Source organism: Vulpes lagopus, chromosome 11, assembly GCF_018345385.1.
Source record: "Vulpes lagopus strain Blue_001 chromosome 11, ASM1834538v1, whole genome shotgun sequence".
Classification (NCBI taxonomy): Eukaryota; Metazoa; Chordata; class Mammalia; order Carnivora; family Canidae; genus Vulpes; species Vulpes lagopus.
The window spans coordinates 76,561,086-76,581,853 of NC_054834.1; the positions used below are offsets into that span (position 1 = coordinate 76,561,086).

The 20,768-nt window shown below is 54.8% G+C and overlaps 1 protein-coding gene across 1 annotated transcript in view; it reads left to right on the forward strand.

Annotated features, from left to right (window-relative positions):
- The window catches only part of MACROD1 (mono-ADP ribosylhydrolase 1), a 150,530-nt gene that overhangs the window by 10,384 nt on the left and 119,378 nt on the right, over nucleotides 1-20,768 (forward strand). Inside the window, 2 exon segments of the mRNA XM_041773774.1 lie at nucleotides 3,333-3,434; nucleotides 4,037-4,153. Coding sequence (XP_041629708.1) covers nucleotides 3,333-3,434; nucleotides 4,037-4,153 — 219 coding nt within the window.

Here is a 20,768-nt window from a genome sequence, read left to right on the forward strand (position 1 = left end):
CTTTATCCATTCATCTATTGATGGCCTCTTTGGTTGCTTCCATATCTTAGCGATTGGAAATAACACTTTAGTGAACATAGGAGTGCATGTATCTTTTTGAATTAGTATTAGTATTAGTATTAGTATCTTTTTGAATTTTGAATTAGTGCTTTCATTTTCTTTGGGTAAATACTCAGAAGTGGAATTACTGGATCATATGGCTGGCCTGCCTTCCTTCCTTCTTTCCTTCCTTCCTTCCTTCCTTCCTTCCTTCCTTCCTTCCTCTTTCTTTCTCTCTTTCATCTCTACACTCAATGTGGGGCTTGAACTCACAACCCTGAGATGAAGAGCCAAATGCTCCACTCACTGAGCCAGCCAGGTGCCCCTGGTATTTCTATTTTTAACTTTTTGAGGACCCGCCATATTGTTTTCCACAGGGGCAGCACCGATGTACATCCCCACCAGCAGTGCACAAAGTTCCCTTTTCTCCACATTCTATTTCTTGTCTTTTTTATTTTAGCCACTCTGACAGGTGTGAGTGGTAGCTCATTGTGGCTTTGATTTGCATTTCCCTCATGATGAGTGCTGTCGAGTGTCTTTTCATGTGCCTGTTGGCCATCTTCTTTGAAAATTGTCTATTCAGATCCTCGCCCATTTTTTAAAGATTTTATTTATTTATTCATGAAGGACACAGAAAGCGAGAGGCAGAGACATAGGCAGAGGGAGAAGCAGGCTCCCTGCAGGGAGCCTGATGTGGGACTGGATGCCAGGACCCCAGGATCACGACCTGAGCCAAAGGCGAACGCTCAACTACTAAGCCACCCAGGTGTGCCCCCTCCACCCCGCCCAGTTTTTTTTTTTTCCGCCCAGTTTTTAATTGGTTTGTTTCGGTGGTATTGAGTTGTATGAATTTGGTGAAAGCATTACTTTTTTAAAATTTTTATTCTTGTAGAAGAGCTAACTCTTCTTTTTAAAAAGATTTTTAGGGCAGCCCAGGTGGCTCAGCAGTTTGGTGCCGCCTTCAGCCCAGGGTGTGATGGAGACCCGGGATCGAGTCCCATGTCGGGCTTCCTGCATGGAGCCTGCTTCTCCCTCTGCCTGTGTCTCTGCCTCTCTCTCTCTGTGTCTCTCATGAATAAATCTTTTTTTTTTTTTATGAATAAATCTTTAAAAAAAATAAAAATAAAAAGATTTTTAAAAATTCATTTGAGAAAGAGTGAGTGAGTGCACAAGTGGGGAGGAAGGGCAGAAGGAGGAGAAGCAGACTCCCCACTGAGCAGGGAGCCTGATGTGGGGCTGGATTCCAGGACCCTGAAACCATGACCTGAGCTGAAGGCAGACATTTAACCAACTGAGCCACCCAGGTGCCCCATTTATTTTTATTTTTAAAATATTTTATTTATTTATTTGAGAGAGAGCATAGAGGGAGAGGGAAAAGCAGACTCCCCACTCAGCAGGAAGCCTGACTTGGGGCTTCATCCCAGGACCCCAAAATCATGATCTAAGCCAAAAGCAGATGCTTAACTGACTGAGCCACCCAGGTGCCCCCGTGAAAGCATTTTTAATCAGCTTCAGGTGCCCCTGGGATGACGTGAGTTCTTAACAGACTTGGTGGCTCCACGATGGCCCCATCTCCTCACAGTGTCTCTCCCCCTGTGCCTGCCTTCTGTCCCACACCCTGAATTTCACTCACCCAGGACCTCTAACATACTGTTCATGTGGTGAAACGCCTTTGCCTACGCTGCCTACCTCCCATTTCTCTCTTAAGCTCCTGGATGGGCGTTCCTGCTCCCTCCTCTCCCACCCCCTGAACGTCCTCGGAGCTTGGATGGCTGGCTTGGTTGTGGAACACCTGCTCAGGCAGTGTCTCCTGTGGTGGATTGTAGGTTCCCAAGGGCTCCTACGTCCTTGTACCATATGCAGGACTTGTACATTGTGGGCGTGTGTGGGAAAGAGTGGGAAGTGGCTGCCAGAAAGTGTAGTTCTGGCTCAAGCCACAGTTGAAGCAGATTTGGGGGGCGCTAGCAGCCTTTTATGATCATCCCAGCCATAATACTGAGCTGGACCATGAGCTGGGCCCTTTCCCTGCTCCTCATACATCCTTGAGGGACAGAGGCTTTGGATGGTTGACTTCTGCAGGGCAAAAGGCATGTGTGGACAACCCTCCTGCCTCTTGAACACCTGCTCTTTGAGGTCTTTTCCATAGAAGGCTCCAGGAGGCAAGCCCTGCCTCTCCTCTCACCTTCCCTAATTGCCCCCCCCACCTCTGCACATTTTCTGGTGCTTTTTGAGTTCCTTGAGTGTGACCTTTGCTGTTTGTTGCCCACCCCCCAATTAGTGGTCAGTGAGGGCCGCTCCATCTGGGGAGCATGTAGTCCAGGGGAGCAAGGCCTGGCTGGGAGCCTGGGCGCCTGGGCGCCTGGTGGCCTCGGGCCGGCAGAGGGAGCCCACGAGCCAGGAACCTGGACCACTGTGCTCCTGGGAAGCCCTGAGAGGGGGTTCCGCGCTCCTCCTGGGCCTGGTTCCACCCAAAGGGAAAACCAGGCCCAGGGAGCAGAGCCAGAGCAGGGAAACCAGGCTGGGTGGACCCAGAGCCTGTGAACAGAAGGGGGCCTGGCTCCCCACTCACCAGCTGTGTGACCAGGTGTGGCTTCCTAGGGATCTCCATTTCCTCATCTGTAGGATGGGGACAATCCTAGGGGCTTGCTCCCTTGGTGCACACTGGAAGAAGCCAGTGGACATCGTCTGTGGGGAGCTCTCTGCCCTGCTGGGGGTGGAGGTGCTGTGAACAGGGATCTAGTTGGTTCCTTGGCTCTTTGAGGATGTTTGCCTTGTACCCTGTGTCCTGCTGCCTACAAATAACCATGGTGATAATATACCCTATTGAGGATGTAACTGAGAATATAGTTCGTCCAGTGCCACCAACCTGCTCTCCTTACGTGCATCCAATATGCTTGAAATTATTCTGCAAGGGGCCTCCTAATTAATCCCCATTCTATACATGAAGAAATCAGGGAGCCAGAGGTGTGGACACAGCCGGAATGTGGCAGAGTGGGATTCTGAACTCAGGTCTGCGGTAGCTGGGAGAGGCCCTCTCTCTCCCTGGGCCTCAGGTCCCCTCCAGAACAAAAAGGGCAGGGCAGGATGGACAGGATGGTCTAGGGACCTCCTGGTTCTCACCTCCTCGTGTGCCTGCGGGAAGGGTGGATGAATAGGGCTGGTTTGCATCCTTGGATGAGGTGAGCATTGTGGTGAGGAGGGGAGAGGTACAGAGGGTGGGGGAAGCCCCTGGACCGCTCTTCTCTCTGCCTGCCTTGACGCTCCTACCTGCCTGCCCCATCCTGCCCCTGTAGCCTTTCTGAAGGGCCTGACTGACAAGCAACGGGAGGAACATTACTTCTGCAGGGACTTCATCAGGCTGAAGAAGATCCTGACGTGGAAGGAGATGGCGAAAGGTAAGCCCCGCACCAGGCAGGTGCAGCCGGCGATGTGGTGGGTGGCCTCTTCAAACCCGGGCCCGTGTCTTGGTGGCATTGTACCGGCTGTGCCGAGAATGGCAGCAGCATTCACTGGGTGCTTGCTGGGGGGAGGGGGGCTTTAATTATAAACATGGTCTGAAAAGGGTTCAGTTTTTATCACCATTGTACTATGGGGAAACTGAGCTCCGGAGTCACGACCACACAGTTGCCGGGAGCTGGGATTTGAAGCCGTGGTCCAGTGGCCTGCAGTGGGGCAGTCAGTGAATGTCCAGGCCCTGCGAACGGCAGGCCTGGCAACCCATCACGCAGGGCAAGTCACTCAACCTGCCTAGGCCTCAGTTTCCACATCTGTAAAATGGGAATGGATGACATTAATGCTGTACCTGTGTTTAACCTTGAGAAGATTCAAGGCGACCATGTGTATGCTTCGCACGAGAGGTGCTTGATCATTGTGGATGGCCGGTACAGCTCATCAGTCACCTGCCTCTGGAGGTGGTGGGGGGTTGCTGGAGGCACTGGTGGGTCACCTGAGTGAGGGCCTCTGTCTGACCTCGGCCCCTCGGCCTCTGCTTATCCAGGGGCGACTGCAAAGGTGGAGGAGCCAAAGTACAAGAAGGATAAGCAGCTCAACGAGAAGATCTCCCTGTTTCGAGGCGACATCACTAAGCTGGAGGTGGACGCCATTGTCAATGCTGGTGAGTGGGGGCTTCTGGCTGGCCCGAGCCAGGGACCTGGGTGGCCGCCTCGTCCCCTTTGCTCCAGTCTGCTGTGGCAGGCATGGGTGGACACCACCTGGCTCCAGTGAGACTCGGGTGGCTGGATGAGGATGGCTTGCTGGCGCCACGGAAACCCAGTGTGTCGGCGGCCCGGACTCCTTTCCCTTGAAACCCTGACCTGCTGTGTCGGGGGCACCTTGGCCGAGCTGCCTTGCAGCTCTGAGAACCATTAGCAGCCGGGAAGGGAGAGGGCTTGGCTGGAATTGCGCCGGGCTGCCCTGCCAGGAAGGCGGAGGCCAGAACAGGGTGGTCTGACCTCAGGGGCTGCAGACGCCCGACCATGGCTTTCCTACCTGCCGAGCCCCCTTCCTACCTGCAGCAGGTGATGGAAGCTTGTCAGGGGAAAGGTGGGGGCAGAGGCCCTTGTGCTGCGTGCTCAGCTTCCTGCTGTGGCTCTAGCTGGCTTGGCAGGTTATTGTGATGAGTGGAGGAGCCTCCTGGTTCTCTCCCCTCCTGGGGGTAGAGGGCAGGAGGGTGGTTGGTGTCCTCCTGGGCTATGGTTGTCTGGCGGAGGTGAGGAGGGGGGTGTCAAGGGCCACTCAAGTCTGCCTGGGACACTCAAGTCTACCTGGTGGTCTCAGGTGGTTCATGGGACAAGAACCCATGGTGGGGCAGAATCCCAGCCTGGATTCGCCTGTTTACCAAGCTTCACTGGGAGGAGCTTCCTTACAGAAAGGTTTGGACACACAGGCAGAGCCTCTTTTCCTGGGTCCTAGGAAACCTCAATGCACTGCCATTTCCTCACCACAGCGGTCTCAGGCACCCGCCCCACCCTGGAACATCTCAGATCTCCTCCACCTTGCCCTTGGGCTTGCGGCCATCATGTCTGACCCCACTTTCTGGCCAGGGAGTGGTGTCCCTGAGTGGCCCTGGGATGTGGCTGCTGATACTCTTATTGATAAAGGGCTGGACTCTTGGGACCTGGGAAGACGTAGCCACTCGGCTTGCCCCAGGCCTGCTTGTTGGGGTTTGGGTTGCGTTTCTGGCCGTGGCATTGCTCTACGTGTCTCTCTGCCTGTTTTTGTAGTCACACAGGAGTCCCTGTTCCCCTACATTGTCTGTCTCAGTGCACAGGTGACCAGTGACACAAAGGCAGGAGTTCCAACTGAGGGCAGAGGGAGCTTGGTCCCCTTTGGGTTTCTGCTGGTGTGTCTGCTGTGTTTCTCTCGGGGCCACTAGGACAGGGGGTGCCAGCAGACCTGTGAGTCCATCTGGGGAGATATGGGGTTAAGACAAGTCATGCTGGGTTGGCAGATGTCATGGTGGCCTGGAATAGAAGAGCCTTCTTGCTGCCTGAGCCCAGGAGGGGCTGGTCTGGGTGGAAGGACTAAGCCTTGGAACCATGGCTGAGGGTTCTGTCCTGCATGTCTGTGGGGCTGCTCTGCTGCGTGCCTGTGGCCTGTGGTCAGTCATGGGCAACGGTATGAGAGGATCCCTGGCATACTTTCCTTGATGAGCTACAAAGTGGCCCGAGGGAAAAGTGGGGCATCTTATCAGCTCCTTCCCAGCTGGATTGGTAGCTGACAGGCGAGGAGGGAGGTGCGGAGACTAAGGTAGGGTGTTGGTGGGATGCAGCAGGAGCAGGGCGGGGGCTCAGGAGGCTGTGTGTGGGGCTGTGGGTGTGATCCATGGCTTTTCTGAAGTGTCTCCGCACCTGGCCAGATTCCTGAGTACAGCGGCTGTCAGCCCCTCTCACTCTCAGAAGAGCACTTTGGTCCTGGCTGTGTTCAACGGCATGAGGTTGGGGGTGGGAGCTTGCTGCATCTCTTTGGGGACTCCTGTTCTGCATGTACGTGCCCTGGCTCCTGTCTCATCTTCCACCTGGTGGGGGTGATAGAAAACCCACCTGCTGGGTTGTTGGGGGCATTAGGGACCTAAGCTCATGAACAGTGATGCTCACGCAGCACCTGGCATGAACCAAGTCCTCATCACCTGCCTCTGTTGTGGATGCTAGAACTGATGTCACTGTCATCTCTCTGGGTATCAACCCTGTCCCAGGAATGCCAAGGGATGCTGGGTGCCTCCTGCAGAGGAGCAGCTTTCAGCTCTCCCTGCTTGCCTCAGTTTACCCAAACCCTCTTGGTGGGTTTTCCTGGGATATCTCCTTTTTCTAGAGTCTCACAGCAGGGAGGACTGAGAACCTGTGTGGAAGCCTAGGGAATGGCTGAGGGAGGGCCCGGACATGGGGGTCCTACACAGAGCTGGCTTCCCCTCTAGGGCCTCCCTCCCTGCGTTTTCCTGTTACCAGTGTTCTGGTGGCATTGCCACCGGTCAGACCTCAGGGGTCCTTGGTGGCCTTGGCCTGGAGCCCCACAGCCCGGATCCTTGGGCCTCCTCCCTGGGGACCCCCACCCACAACAGCCTTGGCTCAGCACCTGCCGGCTGCCCACCAGGGGGCAGCAGAGTTTGCTGTTTCCAAGCCTGGTGACGCCTGTTTATTAGCAGAATAAAAGTCGAGGCAACGTGAGGCTTTTTGGGCTGCATTAGTCTGGTCTGTGCCTCGTGAAACCCATATGTGCTTAATTCATATGTAAAGTTTCAAGCAGGAAGAGAATACGTGTCCATTAAATTCTATTTGACTTGATTATAATCATTAGCCATGAATAATTGCTTCTCAGTGCTGACCGTGGAGCCACCACAATGGGGAAGAGGAGCGAGCAATTATAGCAGGGTGGGGATTTTTAAATTTTCATTTTTGAAGCTAAGGGCAGTGTTGGTCCCGTGGGGAGTGGTGTGGTAGGACTGGGCTGGGGACTTAAGGTCAACTTTAGACTTTCTGGATTTTGTTTGTGTGGGTGTCTCATTTTGTCCCTATGGCCAGATGGCGGTGGGGGCAGGGAAGGTGCCATTGCTGGCTGGGCCTTGCTCCAGCTGCAGGAACCATGGCAGGGGAGCTGGGAGGGACCTGTGAGGGAAAGGGGTTGGAATCCTTACAACTCCCACCATGCTGAAGAGCTGGGAGGTAGGGGTGTCTCCAGTCTGGCTGCAGGCTCCCTTCCCAACCCCCTCAGAGGACCCGGGGGATCCTTGGGGATGGCAGGGGCCAGGTGCCCTCCATGCCTGCCCGCCTCCTTCCCTCCCCAGCATCCCTTCCCTCCCTCCTGCCTGTGGCCTTTCTCAAGACTTTGGGCAATCAGACTGTTTGCCAACCGGGCCTCTGGCTTTTGAAGGCCAGGCCTGCTTTGATCCCACTGTGTTGGTATTTGAGATGTGATTGGAGCATGTGTGTACTGTGTGTGGTGTCTGTGATGGTAGATGTATGTGGGATGTGTGTGTGTTGTGATGGGAGGTGTGTTGGGCAGCCTGGGTGGCTCAGTGGTTTAGCGCCGCCTTTGGCCCAGAACATGATCCTGGAGTCCTGGGTTTGAGTCCTACGTTGGGCTCCCTGCATGGAGCCTGCTTCTCCCTCTGCCTGTGTCTCTGCCTCTCTCTCTGTGTGTCTCTCATGAATAAATAAATAAAATCTTTAAAAAGAAAAAAAAGGAAGTGTGTTGTATAGCATGTGGAGGGGGGCTGGCAAAGAAAAAAAAGGAAGTGTGTTGTATAGTATGTGGAGGGGGGCTGGGGCACAGAGTCCAGTGGGGGAATGCCTGGTAGGTGGGTGGCAGGGCTAGAGGTCACAGGGCCAGGATCAGACCCCCCAGGCACCTAGGTGCCATGCAGGCAGCCTTAGGCCTTCCCTGGTTCTGTGTTCACAGGCTGCTGCTGAGGCTGCTTGCTCTGGCAGTACCCAGGGAGTCTCAGGCTCCCACCATCTGGTAGCCAGCCATGGCTCCTACCCACGGGGGCATGCTGCATCCATCTTAATTAAATTGGGCTGCCATGCTGGCAAGATAAACCAGGGAGCCCCTGCAGGCCCCCATTCTGGAGCAGAAGATTCCCAGGGGCAGTGCTTGCTGCTGCAGGTTGGCCTCCGATTACCCAGGCTGTGTCTGGGAACGCTGTGCCTAGCATTTCCTCCAGAGAAAGCTCAGGTCTGGGAGTCTTTACAGGGGTGGTGTTGGGGGAGGTGCTTCAGCTGTGGAATGCCATAGAAGCATTGCCATATCATCTCATTGCCATAGAGGGGGGTGACCTTGACTGGGTCACTTTCTTGCCCTTGAAGCTCCCAGCTCACCAGGCCTGTGCCTGCAGGTCCCTAGTTTTCGGCAGACAGCTGAGTCCCGGGCAGGAAATGTCCCAGTAGAAAGAAACACCCCTATTCTTGGCGAGCCCCAGAGCCCAGCTGCCAGCTTTGGCCTTCAGGGCATAATGGGACAGAGCAGGGATGAATATGATGTTTTGTGCCGACAGAAGGAATCTTCCACTTCAAAGACGTCCCAGGTCGGCAAGTCAGGGCTGTGGGCACAGAAGCCAGGAGCTGATTGGAATCCCAGTCTTCCTGCTGGTAGCCCAGGGTCCTCTGGCTAGGAGGCTCCAAGCCTCTGTTTACTCATCTGAAAAACGGACCATCCTTGGCCCCACCCAGGGTGGGCATGAGGATGACATGAGTTCAGGCCCATCCAGTGCTGGGCCCAGGGCCTGGCACAAAACGAGCCCTGAGTAAATTGTTATCGGGAAGTCAAGAGCGAGAGCAGCTAAGTAGAATATAATGTGACAAAGCCCTGGAAGCGAGGTCTGAACAAAGTGCCATGCGACACCACAGGGACCAATTAATTCTGCCAGGAGGTGGCAGGAGGCAGCGCAGGTCAGTGAGGCCTTTGAGGGGCCTAGGCCCGCGGGCCAGGATGCGCAGAGCGGGTGGGAAGCTGTGTGTCACAGCCACAAGCTGGCCTCGCTGGGTGCTTTTCAGCTGCTTATTTATTTAAAATAAGGCATGAAGTGGCGCTCTGTTTCCTTAAGTCTTGGGTTTTTGATTTGTGAAAATCCGCCAGCTGTTAAGCGCCCCCTCCTCCTCGAGCCAGCCATGTCGTCCTTCATCCCTTCCACTGCCAGGGGCTCCAAGGAGCCCAGCCCCAGCAGGCCCTGGGCCACTGCTCAGAGTCAGTGATTTAGAGACTGCCTTGATGGACTAGCAGGCAGGAGGGGCTGGGGGACGCCGGCTGCCTTGTGGGAAGTGATCTGATGCTAAACTGTCGCCGTAAATCGCTTTATCTGTCACTTCAGATTTAAATGTGTTTGCTGAGGCTTGCCGGCTGCCTCCGATGGCAGCCACTTCTCCGCAGTGAGCAGGGAGGGCGAGTGTGGGGCAGCCTGCGGGCGGCTGGGCCCTTGCTGGGCCCAGGGCTCCTGGGGGCACACAGTGAGGACCCACCGCCCGCTCAGCGCCCACCCTGTGGCACTGGCCTCGAGGCATCCTTGAGGCAGGCAGGGCTGTGATCCCCATTTTCCGTGATCAGACCGCCAGTCTTGGCAGGTGACAGTTGGAATTTGAACTCACGCACGGCCTTTCCTTCATTCTGCAGACTATGCAGCAGGCCTGTTGTTGCACCAGGCATTGGTATAGGCCCTGGGCTACAAAAAACACACTCTATAATCCCAATGTGAGGTGAGACCCATGAATAGAAAGGGATAAGAAAGTTTGTGAGGGCTGGGAGTCCTGGCTGCAGGGGTGGGGAGTAATCTGGAAGGCTGCCTGGAGGAGGCAAAGTAGAGGCAGTGCTTGTGCTGAGAAGGGAGTGCTGTCTCTGTATCTCTCTCTCTTTCTTCAATAAATAATAAATCTTTTTTAAAAAGGCGTGTGTGTGTGTGTGTGTGTGTGTGTGTGTGTGTAGGGGTGCCTGGGTAGTATGGTTGGTTGGGGAGCCAACTCGATTTCAGCTCAGGTCATGGTCTTGGGGGGGCCCTGCGTTAGGCTTTGCACTTAGTGGGGAGTCAGCTTGAGATTCTCTCTCTTTCTCTCCCTCTGCCCCCCCTCACATGCACTCTCTAAAATAAATAAATCTCAAATTAAAAAGGGGGGTGCTGAATCAGAAGCTGGGAGGTGGCGTTCTAGGGGCAGAGAGGGAGAGCCCTGGCAGGAAAGGGTGAAGCAGGGCAGGCTGTGGAGGGGGACGCTACTTGGGGGAAGCTCTGAGGGGCTTGGAATGAGCCATGGCCAGTCCTGAGCGAGCGTCTCCCTCCAGATCTGGGCTATATGCACATCCCATGACACCTCCCCTGGCCTCTTGGTGTTACTATATTAGCCCACGGTGTCAATGGTGAAATTGAGGTTCAGAGATGTGAAGCAACTTGCTTAAGGCCACACAGCTAACTGGTAGTGCTGCTGGGAGGGGAGATTTGCCAGACCCTAGAGCTTCCAGGAAATCCTTGTATTTTTGAGGGTGAATGGAAATAACCTTGTCGTTGTTCCTTTTCTTTTCTGGTCGAAGAATAGGTATGTTGTCTTCTGCCCTGCCTGTAGGAGGGTTGGGTGTTTGGTGCAGGGGGTGGTCAGTGCAGAAAAGATGGTCCTGACATCTCAGTCTGGGTTTCTTGGCCCCATGAAGCCCCGTGATGGGCTCGAGCCCCTGTGGCCTGCCTGGTGGACCTGTTGCTCAGCCCCTGCCCTCGGCTCACCCAATGGAGCACCTGCTCTGAAGCTGGGGGCAGCTTGTTATTCAGTGCTGCCTCTGGGCCAAGGGCTGCCCCCAACGTTGCCTCACTTCTGAAGTAGATATTAGTATTTCCCCCATTTTACAGATGAAGAGATTGAGGCCCACATGGGGCCCTAATGCTGGGAAAAGGCTGAGCCAGGAATCAAACCCTCACCTTTCAGACTTGGAATTTAAGGGGGATGCTTAGAAGCTCCTCCTTCCTTAGAAGCTCCCTCTGCTTCTAGTCTGGGGGTGAGGGGCAGAGAGGATTGGAAGGCCAGCTGGGAGGCCTGGGGTCCAGTTGGCACCCTCCCCAGAACACCCGAGATGATGCTAAGGCCTAATTTCCACCACTGTAGGAGGAGGGCGGCTCGTTTCCACAAGGTCGAGAAGCGGTTACATAAATTCATAAATGATGGATCCCTCCTGAATTATTGAGATTCCCTTGAGGGCTCCCAGGGCCTGGTCCAGCAAGCTGAGCTTGGCCGTGGGCAGGACTCAGGGACCCTGGAAAGGTCCCTCTACCCCAAGGTCTTCTCCCAAATTTCCTGTGTATTAGCTGGATCCTTCCCATCCTTCCACAGGGAACACGAAGGTGGGCCATGGACCTGGACCCAGTGACCCTATGGCCTGGGTTTCAATGAAAGTTTGTTGAATAAATGATTGTTTGAATGCCTCTGAGAGCGAGTCAGACAGAAGGAGGGACTGGATGTGCCAGTGACCCCATCTGGGTCTCCTCCTCCTGTCCCAGCCAAGACCCCACTCTGCCCCTCATGGTTGGTCATAGATGCCAGGGCCCAAAGGAGGCTGATACATTTTACAGGTGAGAATAGTGGTACCCAGTGCGGGCTGCTTGTGAGGTTCCTGGCTCATTGTGAGGCTCTGGGGATACAAGGCTCCATAGGGCCTGGTACATGCCCTCAAAGTATTTCCCAGCTTGGACAGGGAGAGTGTCTGAAGCCAGAAGGGGACAGTGACCTGCTCAGGGTCACACAGCAGGAAGGTGGCAAAGCAGACCTTCCTGATTCCCAGAACTGGGCCCTTTCTCCTTGTCTTTTTTCTCCCCATCACGACAGACCCAAGGTCAGGAGGCAGCAGTTAGGCCTCTGCTGCTCACCCGCCCCCTGCCGAGCAGCTCCTCCCTGTCCTTGAGTCCGGCTGGCCTAAGCACCTGCACCTGCGCGCCTGCCTGTACGCTCTCCACCCTGAGCACTGAGCTGACGAGGCTGGAGCTTGTGGGAATGTGTGTGTTTTGAAATTAATGGAGACCATTAAATTGGCCAAGCATGAAAAGGGCTGTATCTGCAGCCCTTGGCTTGCTCTACCAGAATAATCTGCCAGCGCCTTGGCAAGGGGGTGCCCAGCCAGCTTCAGGCCTCTCCAGAGGCTGTGGCTTGCCTGCCCATGAAATGGATGGTACCCTGTGTCCCTACAAGGTGAAGGGGTCTGGATGTAGCACATGGACACCATGGACCCTTCCCAGGCACTAGGGCCCCTTCCTTCCTCTCCACACCCAGCTCTGTGCAGCCAGTGCTGTTCATAGGGGTGTTGGGTTAAATCTGTTCTCTCCAGACCCCCAGGTGGGCTCATACCTACTCCCAGACCTGACTCCTGGTTGAGGCCTGGCCTGGCCCCAGTGTGGGGTGGTCTGTAGGATGTAACATGGCCTGAAAGAGGGTCCAAAGCTTAACCCTGCCTCCTCACCCCCCACTTCCCAGACGACCCCATCTCAGGGCACTGTGGCGGGAGGTGCTGGCCTGGCTATGGGTCTCTGTTCCATAGGATGCAGGCTATGGGACCTTAAGCCAGTCACTTACCCTCTAGGCCTCAGTTTTCTTGTCTGTATAATGGGAATGAGAGTCCACTAGGACCCGCCTCCTAGGGTTGCTGTGAGTTTGGGAGGAGATAGTACAATGTCCAAGATTTATAAGAGTAAACCCTGAAGAAATGCAGCTCCTGTGTTCATTGCTGTGGCTACTCTGGGAGGGCTGCTCTGACCTGCAGGATGAGGCCTGCTGTGTGTAGTGTTTGCAGGAGCTGGGGATGGGATGGTTGAGGGTTCTTCCTTCTTGTCCTTCTTGTGGTAAACAGCCCTTTTGGGGCCTGAGGTGGCTGAGGCAGGGGCCCTTCCTGATTTGGGGTTTCTTGACTGTAGGGTACAGAGCCATCAGTGGGGAAGGGTGTGTGGTTCCATGGGAACAGCCTGTGCAGAGCCAGGAGGTGGGTCAGGCTTGGGGCTATTCTCCACCTCAAGGAAGCTGGTGACTGAGGCACCTTCCGGGTCGGAACTAACAGAGCCAAAGCCACCCGAGGGCCCCTGCAGCCTCTGGCCTTCTCTTCCTCTCCCTCCTCAGAGTCTTTGTGTGCTTCAGAAGCTCACCTTTTGGGCTTATTTATTTATTTTGCAAGTTGCTGTTTGGATGCTTCCTCAGGCCCTGCTGGTAGCTGCCTGTGTGTGGCCCCATCCCAGACTCCCTCTCCCTGCTGTCTTGAGTGATCACCCGTCGAGAGAGTGCAGCTGCCCTTGGGGAGGGAGGCCAGGCTGGGGCCGGAGGGCCCCTAGGTGTGTGGCATGGGCAGCCCCTCGAGGCCAGGACTGTGGCTGCTTACAAAATGGACCAGGGTAAAATCCATGGACCGCTTCTCCCAGCCTTGGTTCCCACGGTATGCCCTGTGGGAGGAGGGAGGAAACCGGATGAGTGCCTGGCATGCTGTAGGGGCTGGGTGGGATACTTCACTTCACTACTAGACTGGAGCAAGTGTCCCCTGGCCCCACGTCTCCATCCCTGGACAGGACCCACCTGTGGTGGGGGTGGCCCCAGGATGCCAGCCCATTAGCTCTCTGATCGCTGAGGTCCCCCAGTAGGTGGAGGCAAGCTGCCCGGCATGGGGACTCGGGCAGGGACCCTGCTCCCTGCACCCCCCCAGGGCTGGGGGGATGACACAGCTATTTCTGTTCTCGTGGGGTGTCAGGAGACAGAAGCCAGTGAGAACTCGGGTCCAGGAAAGGACTCGGGTCCAGGAGAAGACGGGTCCTGGGGTGTGGAGCCAGGTCTGACGGTGCTTCCGGGGGGGGGGGAGGGTGGTGGCCAGTGCTGGGTGTGACTGGCCCCCCTCCGCCAGGGCACCCAGCTGGCATCGCCCGCTCTGCTTCATTAAAATCCCATCAGCTGCACCCCGCTCCCAACAGCAACAAGTGGTCCTTATACCCACTCTCTTCCTCTCCATCGCTGCTTCCTCCCCCTCTTCGGACATTGTAATTGCCATAAAAATAGGCTACTCCAATAGCTGTGGAGTAGCATGTGGGAAGAGAGAGGCCCGGCTGTCAGCCATTCCCCTGCCAGCAGGGCTCGCGTCTGTTTTATTATTGCCGCCTGGCTGTATTTCACGTACGGTTTAAACATCATCAAACACTACATCCCTTTTGAAAAGCAAGAGCTACCTTGCTGAGGATGTTGAGGAGAAACAGGAACATTAAAATCTACGAAGCAAATGGCCCAGAATTGACATTTGCGAGGGAGCTTTGCAGCTTTGACTGTCAAAGGAGCTAAATCCTGTCTGGCAGCCTCGGGGAACTTTCCTGGTGAGGGTCACAGGAAGGTGGGGTGGGCTGTGGCTGAAGCCTTGGGGCTTGGCAGAAAAGGACCCTGGTGTCGTGGGCGGAGTCAGGGGGTGATGGAGTTCTGTGAGATACCTGACTGTCTTTCATGCCTTCCAGGCCTTGACCTTGACTCAGCCTCTTCTTCCTGCTAACAAGGCAGGCAAAAGCCCCCACTCCCCCCCAGGTGCACAGAGCAGAGTGCTGGGCTCCGGGGCTCTGGGGCTGGCCTTCCTCCAGGAATAGGAATGGGGATGTGCCAGGGGATTTACTGGACAGGGCTGCCATGGCCACTTATGAGCTCTTGTGACCTTGACCAGGATACACCTGCCTTCTGAGCTGCAGTGTCCTCATCTGTAAACCCAGGAGAGTCACGTCCCTACCGAAGGTGATGGAGAGGATAGAGCAGGCCCATGCAAATGCGACAAGTCTTTGGAACTCAATAAATGGCTGTTATCACCAAGGAAGTGGGCGTTTGAGCTGGGATTGATTTTTAAAAAATGTTTAACTCAAAAAAATAAAAATAAAAAAAAATAAAAATAAAAATAAAAAAATAAAAAATGTTTAACTCACCTATTTCTACTGAAAAATAGGTACAATAAAATTAGGGAACCGTTAAAACAGGGATAAACAGAAGGGACTTGGGAGGCCACTGAGCCCTGGGCTTTTGGCCATACCTGGAAGCCTTTGGCCTGGACGCCCTGGGCATGTGCTTTCTACCCTGCTGGCCAGAGGCAGGTTGGGGTGCCTGGTTGGGGTCCCTTGGCCCCTGCCCCTCAATGTTGGTGCCTGGTCTACTGAGACACCACAATTCTGCCTACCCTTCTGTTGTATGCTCTTGGGGGCTGTTTGGGGCAGCTTGGCTCCTGGCACCTACCCTGGCCCTGCCCAGATGACACCTCAAACCTAGGCTGAACAAATCTATTGCTACTGAATGTGAAATGTGGCTTTGAGCTTCCTGACAGCCAGAGCAAGATGGGGAATAAGATTTCAGTTTCTAGAACCTCACAGTTGGAAATCAGTTTGTACTTTAGCTTAATGCCTCTTCCTACTCTTCCTTTCTCTTCATTCTCCCTCCCTATCACCCTTACCAGTGGTTCTTTATTTCCCCACGGACACTGCATACCCTGCTATAGATCTCCCCCAGCCTTGCTGTTCAAGTGTCTCTCTCTTTTTTTTAAAAAAAAACTTTTATTTATTTACGATAGTCACACACACACACACATACACACACACACACACAGAGAGAGAGAGAGAGAGAGAGAGAGAGAGAGAGAGAGGCAGAGAGAGGAGCAGGCTCCATGCATCGAGAGCCCGACATGGGACTCGATCCCAGGTCTCCAGGATCGCGCCCTGAGCCAAAGGCAGGGGCTTAACCGCTGCGGCACCCAGGGATCCCTGTTCAAGTCTCTCTGATGCAGCTTTGCTTCTGACTTGGGAGGCCCCTCTGCCCTCTTATTTGTTGCTGTCCATTCCCGGCTGGCCTCTGGGCCTCTTGCCTAGCCCAGGCCCACTGGGTCTACCTCTGCGATTTCTCTCAGATGAGCCAGTGACTAATAAGCGTTGCCCCCAGGGGGCCAGAAAAGAATCTTTCCCTCCTTAATATCAGAGTTTAAAAATGTGTCACCATTGATTTGAAGAAAAGACTTGTTCCCGCTGAGAAAAGCGGCCAGAGATTCTCGCCTCCAGAATCACACGGGCAGCTGCATAAATTCCAGAGCCACCAAGCGCTCTCCATGCAAATGCTGCCTCTCAGCCCCACAGCCAGCTTCACAGCTCCTCTGAGGCTGCCTGCATGCTCCCATGGGCTGGTGCCCCACTTCCCCATCCCTCTGGTGCCCCGCAGAAACCCTGCGGCCCCTTTGCAGGGGTTGTCCCTGGTTAGAAGATCCTTGCTTCTACCCACATCCTTGTGGTTAAGCTGGAGGCTGAGCTAATTCCATGTCATGATATGTTTTTGATCCTGGAGGAGAAAGAGGATGAGTGGCTTCTGAGAGGGGGCCCCCACAGGCCCTGGGCGAGGAATCCCTCGTTTCCCCCTGTCTGTGGATCTGTGGGTCACACAGCAGATCTTCCCTGAAGGTAGATCTTTAATGCTTGAATGCTCTGTCTCCCAAACTTGCTTCATCCTTGCCTGGAACGACTGCTGGGGTCATTTGGTCCTTCCTGGTGCCTCCAGGTGGGCCCTCTCTTTGGTGTCTGCCTCTGTGCTTTGCCCTCATCCCTGGCCCAGCCTCCTGCACCGCCCCCCAGCATCAGGCAGTGGTCTCACCCTCATCCAGCAACTCTCTGAGCCCAGGATGATCCTCATAATGGTGAGCTGGGGGTGGTGGCTTTGGTATGCCCTCTTTCCAGGTGTTCAACTTGCAGTGCAGGGCTGTTGAGCGACTTGTCCCCAGGCTCTTCAGGAAGCTCAAACCAGGGCTCACTTTGTATCCTGGTACTTTCCACTATGTCACATCACCCTGGCATGAATGAATGAGTAAGTGAATGAATGAAAGGGAGTGGGCACGTGGTAGGCAATTAGAATTCTGGGTGTCATTCCAGTTGGTGGGCATGTTGGTTGGTGGGCAAACACCAACATGGAGAGTGTTTGGAGAGCTTTGGAGGTGGAGAACTGAGCTTTCCAGGTCCCCATAGGGACCTCATCCCCCTTGTTATCCAGGGGTCACGGTGGCTGCCTTTATGGCGGTATTGTTTGCCCTCCTGAAGGGCACACCCACGCGTGGTACAGAGCAGGATGATGGGGCTTGACTGCTCAGGATGTATACCAGGCCACCCTTAGTGTGGGCCTTCGCTCCCGTTCTGACTACAGTGGGGTGACCTTAGCCAGCTCCAGACAGTGACCTGCAATCTGCAGTCTGGCTCTTCTGCTAGGTGCTTGGTGGAGAACAAGCAAGGGGGTGGTGTGGGGTGCCACTGAGTCTTCCCAGACTCCATGGCTGAGGTATCAGAGAAGAGGTAAGCTGTCAGGTTGCAGCCTCCCTGGCTGCCATGGGCCCTTTGGAACATGTGCAGAAGGGCCATTTACCACCTGGTTCGAGAAAGTGTGTGAGCTGGTCTTGTGCTGTGCTGGCCCCAGCTGTAGAAAGGGCCCCAGGAGGGCTCCTGGCAGCCCATTACTCCAGGAAAGGAGGGGCCTTATTTTTCCAGGCTCCCTAAATGTTATTGCCTTTATAGGCTTTGGAAATCAGTTTTATAGGCTGCGTTGTTTGTCTGCTGAGACATGGAAAGCATCGGAGACAAAAGAAGCCATGGGGGGACGCCTGGGTGGCTCAGCAGTTGAGCATCTGCCTTCGGCCCAGGGAGTGATCCTGGAGTCCCGGGATCGAGTCCCACATCAGGCTCCCTGCATGGAGCCTGCTTCTCCCTCTGCCTGTGTCTCTGCCTCTCTTTCTGTGTCTCTCATGAATAAATAAATAAAATCTTTTCTAAAATAAAAAAAAAAAAAAAAAGAAGCCATGAGGTTGCAGGTCAGGTGGCAGAGGGTGAGGGGGCAGGGCTCAGATGTGTCCTCTCAGGCCCAGGTCACTCTTTAGGAACTGTCATAGCTGGAAGGGGTTCAGGGATGGTGTGTGCCAGACAGTACCCTGGAATTCTGGTGGGAGGGTCAGCCTGAGACTTTGGGAACCTGCCTCTTTCGTTGGATGGCCCCCAGTGAACTGGCCTGGAATGGCAAAAGTCCCCCCTTCCTCCTAGATGCCTGGCTACACCTGCTGGCTCCCCTTGGACGTCATTAGGAGCACCCTGCCAGCCACTGACAGTGTATTCTTCTCAGTGTAAGTGAAATATAAGCCCTTTGGGTTTTGCCAGCTGAGATGCAGGCCTGGTAGGGACTCCCACCTGTAGAAGGTGCTTCATCTTCTGACAAAGTTGACCATTTGGGAGCTGGATGAGTGTATGAGTGTACAGAGAATCAGTGGGAGCATCCAGAAACCCATGCAAATCTTCCCTGTCCTGGGGCCAAGGACCCAGGAGGGAGGCTCTGGGAGTCTTCCCCAGGAGAAGGGTACTTCTCTACTTCTCAATATGTGAAGAGCTCCTACAAATCACTAAGAAAAATGGGCAAAATATGTGGACAAGCAATTCCCGGTAGGAGAAAAACAAATGGCCGGTAAACAAGCGAAAAGATGCAGAACTTCGCTAGTAATCAGGAAAAGGCTAATTGAAATGAGACACATCATTCTTCACTGCCGGGGAGTGCAGTGCTGGGGAGTGCAGAGGCTGCAAGTATTGATACTTGCACTTGTGGTGCAGCGGTGGCAGGGGGCCAGCCCTCCCTCAGGCTCACCCCTGGTGGCTTGCACCAACCCAGCACATAGTAGGAGCTTGGAAATACTTGCTTTAAGCCAGAAAACACATAGAACTCTCTGCTCCCATTAAGTCTCAGTGGGGTCACTGCCACTGCCCTTGTGTCACTGGCTCACCCTGCTTGCCACTGGAGATGTTCCTGGGGGGATTGGCTCCCCCCCTTACCCTCACCCTCCAACTCCCTCATCCTGGGTCTTTCTGGGCCTGGCCCCTCGTGGGATGATGCCACTTTCTGCTGCTCAGCAGAGCCTCTGGTTTCAGCACTCCCTGCACCTGGAGCTCGGCTGGTGCCAGGCACCACACGGTGAGGGGTATGCATAGAGACTGGATGGAAGTGGGGACCCCCAGAGTGGGCAGCCTTGGCTATTATCATGGCTTCTTCCAACATCCTTGGGATCCTAAATTTGGGTTAGCTCTTGTCCTAGTAGTGACCTTGGCTCTCTGGGCATCCTAGCTGATATACCTACATCATCTGGCCCTGGAACCTCTCTTGCCTTTTCTGATTTTCTCTCCTACCCTCTCCATTCCAGCCCAGATCCATGATTTAGGGTCTCATAGCTGCATGTATGTGCTCTCATACCTCTTGGCCTTTGCACAGGCTCTTCCCCCTGCCCCTTTCTCCCACTGGGCTGACACTGGTCATACTCCCAGTCCCAGCTTAGATGTCACCTCCTCCAGGGCTTTCCTGGGTTAGACCTCCCTTCCATCTGCTCCATAGATGGTGGTTCATTTAGCTTTGTGTTCGTTCATTCAGCAGGTGTGAGATGCTGGGGCTGCAAGGGAGATGTGGCTTAGATGGCTGAGATGCCCCAGGGAGCTGGGATACCTGTGGTGACCTGACTCTGGGGCAGACCTGTCCAGAGGGTCAGGGAGGGGAACCAACAGGAGCACCCTAGACTAGAATCGGGGTGGCTCAGCTTGCTGCACTAGGAGCAGGGAGGCCGAACAAAGCTGGGGGTGGCCCAGATGCCCTTTCTCAGCCTGCCCCTTGAGGGTGGCTCTTATCTGAAGAGCACAGTGTAGCCGGACCACAGCAGAGCTGCCTTTGATGCAGAGCTCAAGGGGGAAAGCATGAGTTGTACTTCAAACAGCGTTGGTCTGGGGAATCTGGGTCTCTGAGTCCTTGAATCATCCTCGCACCCACCCACCCACCCCTTGTGCACCTCCTTGGGCAAAGCCAGCCAGCAGGAGAACCTGGGCCTAGGAGAGACACCAGCCTGGAGCTCCCAGGATCCTTCCCTTCCTCCTGCTCCTGAGGCCCAGACTCCTACCAGGCTTCTTGTTCTGGTCTCCAGACTGAGGCGGGTACACCCCTCCTTCCTTCATTCAGAGAATATGGGTGATGAAGACCCAGTCCCTGCCTCTAAAAGGGGCTCAGTGTATAGTGGGGGCAACAGGGATACAACACAGGCTGTAAGTACCTTGATGGGGAATCCAAAGGGCTGTGGGCTGGTCAGGGAAGTCTTCCTGGAAGAGGCCTGCATGGGGAGGCCTACTTCCCTGCAGCATTTTCTGGTGGGGTAGGGGCTCACCTGTGCCTTTTTTTTTTTCCTTCCGAAGATTTTATTTATTTATTCATGATAGACATAGAGAGAGAGAGGCAGAGACACAGGCAGAGAGAGAAACAGGCTCCATAAAGGGAGCCCGATGTGGGACTCAACCCCGGGACTCCAGGATCGTGCCCTGGGCCAAGGGCAGGCACTAAACTGCTGAGCCACCCAGGGATCCCCACCTGTGCCTTTTCTTCCGGGCTCACAGACCTCCATTCAGGCCTCCTCAAGGGGCCTTGTGGGCCAGGATTTGGGGCAGTGGGACAAACCTGGACAGACCTGGTTCCAACTGTAACCTCTGCCACCATGGCCTCAGGCAAGCTCCTTAGATCTAGGCCTCAGTTTACTTGCATGAAAATAGGAGTAAGTGAGGATGGAACATGGTGACATATGTCTGGTGCCTGGCACTGTCCAGATGTGCTGCCTTACCCCTCACAGATGGGCGCCCCTTTAGGAAATCCCCCTTAATTATGAAGTTCCATATCTGGGCGGCCACCCGGGAAGGAAGCACATTCATTAGGAAACCCAGGCATACAGCCCGGCCATGCCAAGCAGCTTTC